Source organism: Electrophorus electricus, chromosome 7 (assembly GCF_013358815.1).
Source record: "Electrophorus electricus isolate fEleEle1 chromosome 7, fEleEle1.pri, whole genome shotgun sequence".
In the NCBI taxonomy this organism is placed as follows: Eukaryota; Metazoa; Chordata; class Actinopteri; order Gymnotiformes; family Gymnotidae; genus Electrophorus; species Electrophorus electricus.
The window spans coordinates 17,310,355-17,322,147 of record NC_049541.1 but is presented as its reverse complement, the minus strand read 5'-3'; the positions used below and the strand labels follow the sequence as shown (position 1 = coordinate 17,322,147).

Below are 11,793 nucleotides of genomic sequence, written 5' to 3'. Positions count from 1 at the left end.
AATCCAAAAAAACAGTTTAAAGCTTTTTTTAAGGGCAATGTTTGACATATTTTGCCATAATCTGAATATTTAAACAATTATTTGTTAAGTTTCTTGGACTGTGTGGAGCCAGGAGTGGTAAATAAATCAGAGATAAATAATTAATCACAGTGTATATTTATTAAACAACAACAAAATAAATTAGCTGTAGAATTTAGCAGTATACGTCTTTTACTTCCTAGTCCTTGGCGTTAAATTCTTTCAGGAGAGATTGATCTATTTATGCTGATAAAGCAGTTTTATTAGAAAGCTGACAGAAGACAGAAGCCATTATGAACAAATCAGGTCTCTATTGCAGCTGTTGCAGATGTGTGTCCTACTGGGCACGTCAAATGAACCTACTTCATTAGTCTTACCAATTATTTCAACTTGAATTATTTTATTTCTGATTTTATTAAATTTGTTTTTTCATATTTTAAAAAAGTAATAATTTCCAGAATAGATCAAAGCCATGGGACAATGGAACTCACGAGTGGATATCATCTGAATAATTTAATCTGACACTATCATACAGATGAAAGCACACACAAGAAGACATTCTCCTCAGAGTAATTTCTGCGTGTGTGTGTGTGTGTGTGTGTGTGTGTGTGTAAGGGGGAGAGGTCAATTGCAGCAGGCTTTCCTCTTCATTGGCTTGTCCACCAGTAACACTGTGCTCTCCCACACTCTGTCTTCCTGCTCCCTCATCACCCTGATTCAATAAAGAGAAAAAGCTTTGAGTAAACAACACACATACAGCATTTAATAAACTACATGCAAACAGAATTTAGACAAACAGTACATATGAAGTGCTCAGAAAGAGAATAAAAAAGTTGTGAGCTTTTCATTACTTTGCTTTCTTATTAAAACAACCCTCTATCTATATTAACTTTCATTGTGTTGTACATTTACTCTCAAACTTTACCATTTCCCTCAAGATTCATAAAAACAACAGGTTAAATACACTGTGTGAATGTATTTTATTTAGAATAACTTCTAAATGCATTACTTATAACTAAATAAATAGATAAATGGGCTAAATCTACTAAGATACAATTTATCCAAATTAAAAACTGTCATTTTTTTAAACCTTCCTGGTACATCTTTATTACTCTTCCATGAATTTATAAACTGATAACTTTTCTGAGTTTTTCTGAGACATCAGGTTAGGAAAAACAGGGACAGAATTCAATGTCACTCACTGGTTTGCAGTCTGAATAATACCATTGACAAGACTAATGATGTTTTACATATCGTTGTTCTCTCACTGTGATATGATTTCACATCAAATGTTTTACACTTTACCCCATAGGCAAAAAGCAATCCATAAAAGAATAGTTCTGCACACCCACAATTTCCTGTCACAGCCACTATTTATACTGCTGTGGTTTCACAGCACAACCTCTGTTAATTACAGGTCTGATGGAAGCTCTGACCAAAGTGATTTCAGGAAAGTTCACAAACAGGGAAAAATAACCAGGGATGCCTGTAAATTCATCTCAAATGGGAAGACCAGAGGGTGTTTCACTGTGAATTGATTATCCTTGCCTGGCTAGGTGTAGCATGGCCTCCATCACATTGTGACCTGTGTAAGCACTGCACTCGTAGAACATCAAACCTGTTTCCTAAAAAAATATATCACAGGCAAATATTAATATCATCTAGTGTCCATTAATGATCAGGTACACAGGCCTACCTGATAGTTGTGTAAAACCTTAGGGGTTGTCGTGAAATTAATATTTTTTTCCCCATACTGTGCTCCTGTTTTTGCAAGTAGTGTGAGCTTTATCAATGGATGAATATTATCGCTTGAGAATGTTCCGAGCACTACCTGAGCAAGCTGCTCCCCCACTTTAGTTGGCACTTCTCTCATAATCTCCTTGTCTGATTTGTTGCCGAGAAGCATGATGGGAATGGGCCCCCTCACTTCTTCCTCTATGCTGTCTAGCCAGCAGTGCACTGAACTAAAGCTGTCATGTGTAGTGACATCATAGATCACTACCACTCCATCAGCCTTGCGAAAAAACTGTTGTGTAATACTTCGATACCTGTGAGAGATGGCAGACAGTTACAGTTCACCATTATTTTTTCATACAGAAGGGGTTACTGTTTATGATAGGTTTGCTATCCACTAGATGTTGAAGCTAGTTAATACTATTTGGTTATTATGAACTAGTGAAACACTAACATTAAGGTTACATAGCAGTGGAGTGCCATTATAATACCCAACATCATGACAATTTTATCATCTATAACTGGACTTTCAAAACCTCTGAGTTGAAGATGCTGGCAGAAGATATAAGCTATGAGTTAAAGAGTTACCATGAGTTAGCCCTTTGAATTTAGATATTACATTCAAGTTCATAGTAGGTAACCAAGAATATATTTAAACATTAATCTTCAAAGCAAACAATGCATCAAATTTTAGTTAATCAAAGAACTCACCTCTCCTGTCCTGCAGTGTCCCACAGCTGAAGTCTCACAAGACTATCTCCCAGATTCAGGCTATGCATGCAGTAGTCAATGCCTTCACACAGAGACAGAAGAAAAAAAAGTAAAAGATTATAAGTAAGTCTAGCATAAAGAAGCATAAATCCATCTTTATGTACTTCCAAATATTCCTCAGTAAATTGGCAGATATACAAATAGACAAACAATCAAAACACTCAGACACATCAAAGACTTATTAAACATTAAAAAAACAAGTATTTTATGAATTATTGATTGCAGCGGTCAGCCTAACTCTGCCTACCTGTCTGTCATGTAATCTCTGAATACATCTTTAAATAAATGTAACGCATTTTGCAATAAGTCAATACATTTTTCAAAAATATTTCAGCACCCGAATTTTAGTATTTGAAGTCTTATAGTTATATAAGTTATAATGAAGTAAATATTAATGGTTATATGGCTTATTCATTAATGTTTTTTAATATGAAAATGGTTATATGATTCATTAATTAATATTAATATTGTATTATTTATTAATATGGCAATACCTTTATTTCTGTAACACACACACACACACACACACACACAACTTGTTTCTTATTTTTAAAAAATGCAAATAATAATTAGTAATCAGGATCCATCAATAGCCACAAGGAGGCACTGTTCAGTAAATTTAGTCACCTTAAACAACCAGTAATGTGTGTGGATTTAAATCAGGGATTAAGAGAAAAATCCAGATTAGGGTGAATTGACATAATCTGTTAAACACTAGAACTCAGACGGATACAGCCATCTCATGTGACCCTGTTCTTCCACTTTTTCTTACGTCTCAGACAAAGTACATAAGGACTCTTTTGTCTGTCTCTATCTCTCACACCCACATGCCCACACAGCCTCACACTCACAGACAACATTGGTCTTTTTAACTCTCTAATAAAAAAATTTACAGGAAGTGGGGTGATGGTTAACCACTTATAAAGTCTTTCTCTGAGCACAAAACTGGCTCATTCTGCTAGTAACCTGAAAATATCAAATCATACTACAGCCTCAGTCTCTGTCTTTAAGTGCTTGCTAAGAAGTAGTCCAGGCTTTTTTGTAGGTCTCTTAGTTGATTTAGAGCTAATTATCTTAAACTATCTCAGTGTAATCAATTGTAAATAACCACTCACAATATATGCACAAATAGTGGGCTCAGAGGTCATCAGAGGCTGTGAGACTCACCAACAGTGACCATGGTTGGATGGAATCGTCCATCACAGAAGCGGCGCAGCAAAGCTGTTTTCCCTACACTCGAGTTTCCAACAAAAATGACCTTAAAGATGCACTCACGGAGGCCCACAGCGTCCTCCACTGGACCCTGCACAAACAAATGCACAGTGTCCTGAACAATATCTCAGAGAGTAATGTGCTGGTGCAGTAATATAAAGAGATCTTTAAACACTGCAGACTTTATGCAGAGAGATCCTTCACCTTCTGCAAAGATTCCTTGCCTACTGGTTGGCCCCTGGCCAAATTGGGGACAGTTCCTTCTCCTCCTTTCTGTTCAGAGAAGTGCATTTTTCCTCGGGCAAGAGGAGCTGAATCGGCACAGGCCAGGAACATGTCAGAGGAATACATTTCCAGGTCAGTCTGGGCTTCCTCCTGTCCTCCTTTCTCCTCTTCCTCTGCAAGCTGGTGGAGCAGAAGATGGGGGTCTTCCTGCAGCAGGTTTGGGAGGTGATCCTCCTCAATGGAGATGACCCGGCGCAAAGGCCATCCCTCTGGAGGAGCTACTGTCACATCCACGCCCGGACTCATGGTTGCTGGAGCCCAACCTGCATTTGAAGTGCAGTCGGCAATTCTCGTCTTCCCTTCAGCCCTGGCACCCAAGTGTGACGTTCTTACATTCAACAGAGAGGAAGGCTTCCTGCTAGAGGGCTGAGTCACTTCCTCTGTGCTCATCTCTCTAGGGTGAGGAGAGGCCAGAGACTCTGAGTGTTCAGGGTAGTTTTAATCGTCAAGAAGGAATTGCTGCCATGTGAAAAAGAAAAGTGATCTCCAACAAATGTGCTTTAGCCTGTCACACCCATTCTAGCTTCTCACCTTGCAGTATCTTGGTTCTTCCCAGAATTCTTTATTGGGGTAATTACTGCTGGTCTCTGTGAATGGGTGATTTTTTTGAATAAGTTGCTCTTCTTCTGTAACCAGAATCAAGATGTTTTTTTTCTGAAAGCTATCTTTATTACATAAATAGACTTGCAGTGCGTTACACAAATAGAAACTGAACGCTTACCATAGAGCTGATGTCTCGCTCGTCTCTTAAATGTTTGTTAATTTCTCTGAAGAAACACGCACAAACTGTGAAAAAGTCATAGACAATTATTCTCAAATCAGTAAACATGTTTGGAGCTTACCTGAGTAGGTCTAACTGTTTAATTAGACTTTGTTTCTCTCTCTGCAGTCCTTCTGTGATTCTATAAATTTCCCTGTGTGAGAGAACAGTGCTTCTGAGCATGACTGTGTATGCATGTGTGCATGCACATGTATGTGGATGTATGTGCATGTGTATACTTTATATGAACATGCATGTATATACTGTATATGAACATCCATGTGTAGACTGTATATGTGCATGTATGTGCATGGTGCACCAGGAAGCAATAAAGAGAATAAAGAGATATCTAAACTAATAAATAAAAATACAACATGTTTGTGTGTTTGTGTAGAAGTGTATGGGCATACATCTCTCTCTCTTGCTGAAGTCTCACAGCCTGCTCCTCTAGGATGGCCAACTGTTCTTGAGCCAATGAGAGCTCATGACATGTGTTCTCCAGCTCATGAGACAGCTCCTCATTGGTCATTTTTAATTTATTATTCTCCACCCGACTCTCCTGGTGCTCACTATGCAGCTCCTGACACTGTTTCTCCAACTAGGAAAAACATTCATACAAAACACAACAGGTTCTTTCCAAGTAACTCCATATTAAGTAATTCTTTAACATCTGCTGGTGCACTTGTTGATAGAACAGGTGTACTCCTGAATGCATTACAGAAACGGTTGATTTTAGCAATGCAAAAAATGGCCACTGCAGTTTTTTGGATGCTTGCTGGGCATTTGTACATCTCCAGTACTTTCCTGACAGCACCCACCCTCCTGTGCCTGAGGCCAAGCTGCTCGAGCTCCTGCTCTTTGCAGCTCAGCTGCTGCTCCAGATCCTGGCTCCACTGCTGTATGCGCTCTGAGCCCTGCAAAGAGGAGAGAGTCATGGTCATCATTTACAGACTGCATGCCATAAAGGTCTTTCTTGTAGTATCTACATGTTCTATAAGCCGATGTGGAAGAAGGTTGCTGGTACACCCATGTTTCAACACAATTTTAACTCGCAGATTCACTGTAGAAAATACAGTGTTGGCTTAATCAGTGAAAGTTGAGATCAATTATGTCATCACGAAATTAAACATAAAGGACTGCTGCAGGCGCCATCAAATTACGAAAAATAAAATAAAATAAATAATAATCATAGTCAGGATATAGGTGGAAGGAAATCCTGTTCACCTTAAGAAGCAGTTGATCTTTCTCAGTGTTTATCTGTTGCTCCATTTCCTCGTATAGCTGCCGGATTTCACCATCATGTGTTGCAGCTTTTCTGTAAAAAAAAAAGGAAACTACCAAGTCTACTAATCTATGTGTCCACACTAAAGTCTGTACTTCTTTTAAGCATCAAACATGGATAGACATAATTACTGGTAAACAAAGAGGCCTTAAATGTTGAATCATAATGACTCATGTGAAAGGGTGACATGCAAATATACAATTACTTCAATAATTCAAAGTTTGTTTGTTTGTTTGTTTGTTTTTTTAGAAAAATGACTTCTAGAAAATATGAATCATTGATATCAACACTGATAATTCAAACTTTATGTCAGTGTTGTGGATCAGAAATATTAAGTATTAAAAACATCATTAGAAACTTGACAAGAGAAACTCTCAAATATAATGTTAAGATTTAAGTAAGCAGATTATAGTTTTCTCAACTGCTGAATTCCAAAATGCATCAAATTCTTTACCTTAAAATGTTTTGGGGGGAGGTAGATGGTTAATTATTTTGTATATTGTTAGACTTTGCAAATATGCATTTGTATTACTCTACTGACAAGCTTAAACGTCACTAGACATATAAATAATTATCTACAGTAATATAAAACAATATGTACAGTAACATTAAACAATAAAAATACTGCAACCATTGGAAGATTTTAACCATTTAAAATCAATTTTAAAAATCATTCTAGTTTTTCTAATACATTATAATACAAAACCATGATAAAATGATGCACTCCATATCATTTTGAACAGCTAAGACAACTGACATTAAAGTGCTTTTAAGACACTACGTTCAGATTGTTAACGTGTATTTAAAATAAATGCCCACCTCATGTGGTCACAGTGAGTGATACAATTTCTTTATGAAAGGCTACAACTTTAACTGCCTTATACCACATCCATAACTTTTCCAGACTCCATCCCATGCTCAGCAGCACTGAAGCATAAATGCTGGTTCATGCTTTTATCATGCAGTTTATCAGTCTTGACTACTGTAATGCCCTTCTCTTTGGTCTCCCACTTAAACTCCTTACTATAGTATGTCCAAAACTCAGCATCTAGAGTCCTTATATGCTCTAAATCCTATTCCCATATCATACTTGGTCCCCACAAATTGCACTGGTTACCTGTCTTCTTTCATATGTTATAAAAAACTACCCCTTATTACCTTGAAAGCCTTACATGGACTTGCTCCGTCATACATTGCTCAACTTCTACATCCCTAGACTCCAGCCTGTACACTTAGGTCTTCCGGTACTTAAAGTCCCTAGTTTAGATTGTCTTCAGTCAATGGTAACAACTCTGAAACTTGGGAACTCCTCAATGGCTCCATGATCATACCCCTATTTCTACCTTTAAAACACATCTCAAAATTTATGTTTTCTCAGTGTTTCCTTTCCCCTTCTCTTAATTTTGATTATGTTTGTGTTTGGTCATGCATTGCTTTGCTGACTGTCCTATGTTGTATGTTTCATGCATGAATTATGTAAAGTGACCTTGAGTGTGAGAAGCTGCTATATAAATAAAATTTGTGATTATTATTATTATTACAGGTTTATATATAAAAGGAGTTTACGGAGACATTCATTCACATGTGAGAAAAGGCCAGAAACAGGGTGTCCTACATTCTGAGTGCATCTTCCATCTCTTTCCTCTCTTGTCTAATTTGGGATGTGACTTGGGCCAGGAACTCTTCAAAATTGGACAGGAGGTGAGGCTCATCTTTTTGGAGCTGAGCCCACAGACTGCGCACTTCACTGTAACTAGAGAGAGAGAGAGAGAGAGAGAGAGAGAGAGAGAGAGAGAGAGAGAGAGAGAGAGAGAGAGAGAGAGAGAGAGAGAGAGAGAGAGAGAGAGAGAGAGAGAGAGAGAGAGAGAGAGAGAGAGAGAGAGAGAGAGAGAGGTAAAGAAAGTGCAGAGAAGGAAATAAAAATTGCTTTACAGCCAATTAGCCTGTATGTTTGTACTATTTGTACTAATAGTATCAAAAATTAAACTTTTGACAAATTAATACTAGTCAAGAAATCTCTGTGTATCAGTGCAAAGACTCAGCCTTATAAAAATAAAACTGGGCTGAAATTGTCAAAAATACACAATGACACTAACTCCTTAAAGACACTACAAGCATCAAGGCGTTCCATTAGCAGGCTAAAGTGTTTCTCCTCCTCATCCTCAATTCCTGCTTGGGGCTCATCTTGATATAGCACTTCTGGGACATTCTGTGAGAGATCTGCCATCTGATCCTGTGCTTGACTCAATTTACGGCCATACAGAAAGTCACCTGGGGCAAAAAGAGAAAAGACATTTAAGCCCAACTTGGCTTCATTCAATCAATACATGACAGATCAGTCCCGCTAAGAGCATGTTTGAGCATCAAAGACATTGGACTAATTGTTTCTCAGTCTCTTTATTAGAATACAACCAGAAAATACAGGAAATTTGTATGTAGTATTACAGTGGCAAGTATTTAGTGTGAGCTCCCCTTACACTTGACCAACAGCAGGGACCTGGCTTTCTTAAATCTAAATGGAATGAAACCTGAATAGTTCCACTCCATTCCAGAAGATTACTTCAGAAAACTTCAACAGAGTCTCTACAAAAGAGTTCAAGATGTGTTTATTCCCATGAGAGGTCACATTAAATACTGACTTTTGCCTGTAGAAGCCATTTTGTTCTGAAAATTGTGTTTTTTTAAAGTATATGTACATATTTCCTATATTTTCTGTTTGTATCTTAATAAAGACACTGAGAAATAATTATATATGGTCGTTATAGATTTAATGGTGGCCTAAAACTTTTGCACAGTACTCTATATAGACATATAAATATCCAGTATTATAAGCCTGGTATAATGATCTGTATACAAGCTCACTAAATCCCAATGAGAACTCTTCCAGAGTAAGACAGCCATTTTTGTCTGAGTCGAGTGAGTTGAAAACATTCTCCAATTCTTCTGCAGTCAGTGGCATCTCTCCATGTAGCTTCTGAAACAATACACCAAGAGGTGGGGTGGGGGGCACATGTTGGTACATAGAGGAACAAGAAATCATAAAGTAAACATTGCAAATTTCCCCATGTGTGTTATAATTGGATAGGATTACTTAATTAATAGGCAAGGCACCTATACCAAGCAGAAAATACAAGACAATTTATAAGGGAATCTGGTTTAGCTGTCCTGTTTGATGATGAACACAAAGTGAGTGTAAGTAGGCTTACGTTTAAATTAAATCCAATAATTAAAGATCGAAAGAGATGATAAATGTAGTGAGATTCTGTGCACTAACAAAATTAAACTCTCACAATTGTTGCTCTTTTCAGTAGTAAACTACAAACCAGTCTTAAACCAAGTGGGATGAGAGCAAGAAAAGAAACGCTGCAATAAAAGTCACTTAAAAGTCACATTCAGCCTTCATGGTCATATCAAACTGCTCTTCTATAAAATATCGTCTCATAAGTACAAGCTACATGCTACAGCTAAAACAATGTAAAATCATAAATTATATATTATAAACAACACATAAACAACATAATGTATTACTTATTTTTCCAGGTAATACATTACATTTTACAGAACATATCAATTCTTCAGAGTCAGGTCATCAACATATAGTAATCCATCAGTATTAAAGAAACATGTGGAAGACTCACTCCACTCATGTGTGAGAAGAAGGGATTCCTTAGGTCATTTAACTTATGATTATAGTGACACACAAGATATAATTTCAAGCAAAATGTTAAAGGGAACAATTTTAGACAGATTATCACCAATGAAATATATAGTTTGGCCTGAAATAGAAAAGTACAATCAAAATGTACACCAAAGAAAAAGAGAAACTATAAAAGATTATTTTGGCGTCCCACAAATAAAAATGTTTCGGCTCTTTACCTTCATGTCAGTGCGTGTTATGTAGCCTTTGTCATCACTATCACAGATCTGGAAGAGCTCCTGTATCTTCTCCAGCATTGCAACAGGTGCCAATCCTGATCCAGTTCTCTCCAAGTTCTTCCTCGCCTGCGCCCATGCCAGGCACTCGTTGTTCTCTGAGAAGTCAAACTGTCATGACCCGTCCATTGGGAATTCAGACATGGCTCTGACTTCTCCTATCCACTCAACTCTGCATCCTCAGGATAGGATGTGAATAGGAGACACGATGGGGGAAATATAGGATCCACAGTAAGGGACATCAGAGGACCAGTGGTTTTAAAGAATGTCATTACTCATGTTGCTGAGTTTATCTTTAGAGCTTAAGTAAGAGAAAAAGAAAATTAAATTAAAAATGCAAGTTTAAATCCATTATCATGTGATCATGCTAAGAAAACTTGGATAAACGTTCTGCAGAGTTATTTTAATATACAGTAGGTATGTGTGTGTAGTGTTATGTAGTGCAGTGCCCTTAACTAATTCTTCAAAGTTTTAATCAAAGTTTTTGTTGGATTATGTGTACTGAAGTAGTGACTAATTAGACTATTAAAGTTACGAAATAGTAGATGTAAAACATACACACGTTCATCAGTAAATTCGGAGATAGTTGTCAATACTACATTAACTTAGCACTCTCCCTTATTCAGGTTTCTCAAAATGAATTCTTAATAAAGTTATTAATTTTGACAGCAATGTTACGGCAGTGTGTCTGGTGTTCTAACTAGGTACTTGGCTAAACGCTTTTTCTTTGGGGATCGATTTTTCACAAACTGAAACCTACCTTTGATGAAAGTCACACACACCTCGCCATAATGATGAGTAACAGGAAGAGGCATTTGCGGTAAAGTGTTAGATTTCCTGCTCTGCAAAAAGAGCAGATTAAAAGAGTCAGCAATGATGAGTCCACTGATACCAAGGGATACTTATTCAGCTTCGGTGCATTAGTTAGCCTGTTACAAAGAAATATATAAACAGTTGTAAAAGCGTCAGAAAACTGGGAGAACACCATCTCAACTAAGCAGACCGATAAGAGCAACGATAAAAATAGGAAAACATTTTGTAAGTATACGCACGAATTAGGAGACGTTGACCAATGCCACTGACACTTTCAGCAAGTGCGGTCTTACCTTAGCACTGTTTAAAGTGAAAATTCAAATCCTCCCGATTATTTAGGCGTCGAAAACGACAACTTCAACAACATAAAGAACTCCAGTTTTGCAGCATGTTTAGCTAACTTTACTTCATGAGCCAATAGTTCTCGACTTCTCGGTTGCTATTGTGTGGTAATGTGCTCGTGGTAAACGTCTTTAACTGCCCACCGCCTCTTTTGAATCAAACAAGGACTGACTAATCTGTACATGAAGTTTGACGTTTCAGTCAGCAGTCGTGCGAATCGAATAAATTGCTCTTAAAAAAAAACCAAAACAAAAAAACCCCACACATTAAATGCCTTATTTATATAAACAAAAGTGCCCAGCATATTAGTTGACCCTGATCCATAATTGGCTCAAAAGCCTACTTTTAAAAGTAACTGTTCATTTAATCCACGTTGTGCTAACAGTGTTCTACTGAAAGTTCTGCTAACCTACTGGAAATGTGTATCTGTTCAACTCGTGTAAACTTGTAAAGCCTTATTAACCTCTTTAATGAGTGGCCTAACTTTGAACAAAGAGTTGGTGTTTCTGGTGTTTTTTAACAGACAGCACATTTATAAATCCCCCTGTTAATGCTGTGGAAGCTATCCAAAGTATAAACCAAATGAGGCCTTAATTCAGTATGCTTCCTTTTTACACATCAATTCCCTTTTCCCCTTATGTGG

The 11,793-nt window shown here is 37.3% G+C and overlaps 1 protein-coding gene across 4 annotated transcripts; it reads right to left on the bottom strand.

The window, feature by feature from the left end:
- Positions 1-625: 625 nt before the first annotated feature.
- Positions 626-11,720, bottom strand: cracr2ab (calcium release activated channel regulator 2Ab). 4 transcript variants are annotated; one of them, XM_027020231.2, is made up of 18 exons: positions 11,102-11,720; positions 10,756-10,837; positions 9,939-10,296; positions 8,925-9,036; positions 8,159-8,333; positions 7,678-7,815; positions 6,005-6,095; positions 5,599-5,694; positions 5,191-5,378; positions 4,863-4,934; positions 4,742-4,787; positions 4,552-4,646; positions 3,940-4,414; positions 3,691-3,826; positions 2,464-2,545; positions 1,850-2,066; positions 1,567-1,643; positions 626-730 (listed from the first exon to the last, which is right to left on the bottom strand). In XM_027020231.2, the coding sequence occupies exons 3-18, from the start codon at positions 10,014-10,016 to the stop codon at positions 643-645; spliced, it is 2,166 nt and encodes a 721-aa protein (XP_026876032.2). In that variant the 5' UTR covers positions 10,017-10,296; positions 10,756-10,837; positions 11,102-11,720; the 3' UTR covers positions 626-642. The 4 variants fall into 4 exon arrangements, with proteins under 4 accessions (XP_026876032.2, XP_026876039.2, XP_026876035.2 ...); XM_027020238.2 differs by having other exon boundaries at positions 4,552-4,643; XM_027020234.2 differs by having other exon boundaries at positions 10,778-10,837.
- Positions 11,721-11,793: the final 73 nt, after the last annotated feature.

Bases quoted from the DNA above. Each gene is read 5' to 3' on its own strand.
- cracr2ab (XM_027020231.2), bottom strand. From the start codon at position 10,016: ATGCTGGAGAAGATACAGGAGCTCTTCCAGATCTGTGATAGTGATGAC. The intron at 8,334-8,924 runs GTGAGCTTGTAT...TTTTTGCCCCAG, and splicing joins AGAGTTCTCATTGGGATTTA to GTGACTTTCTGTATGGCCGT. The intron at 4,647-4,741 runs GTAAGCGTTCAG...TTCTGGTTACAG, and splicing joins AGCGAGACATCAGCTCTATG to AAGAAGAGCAACTTATTCAA.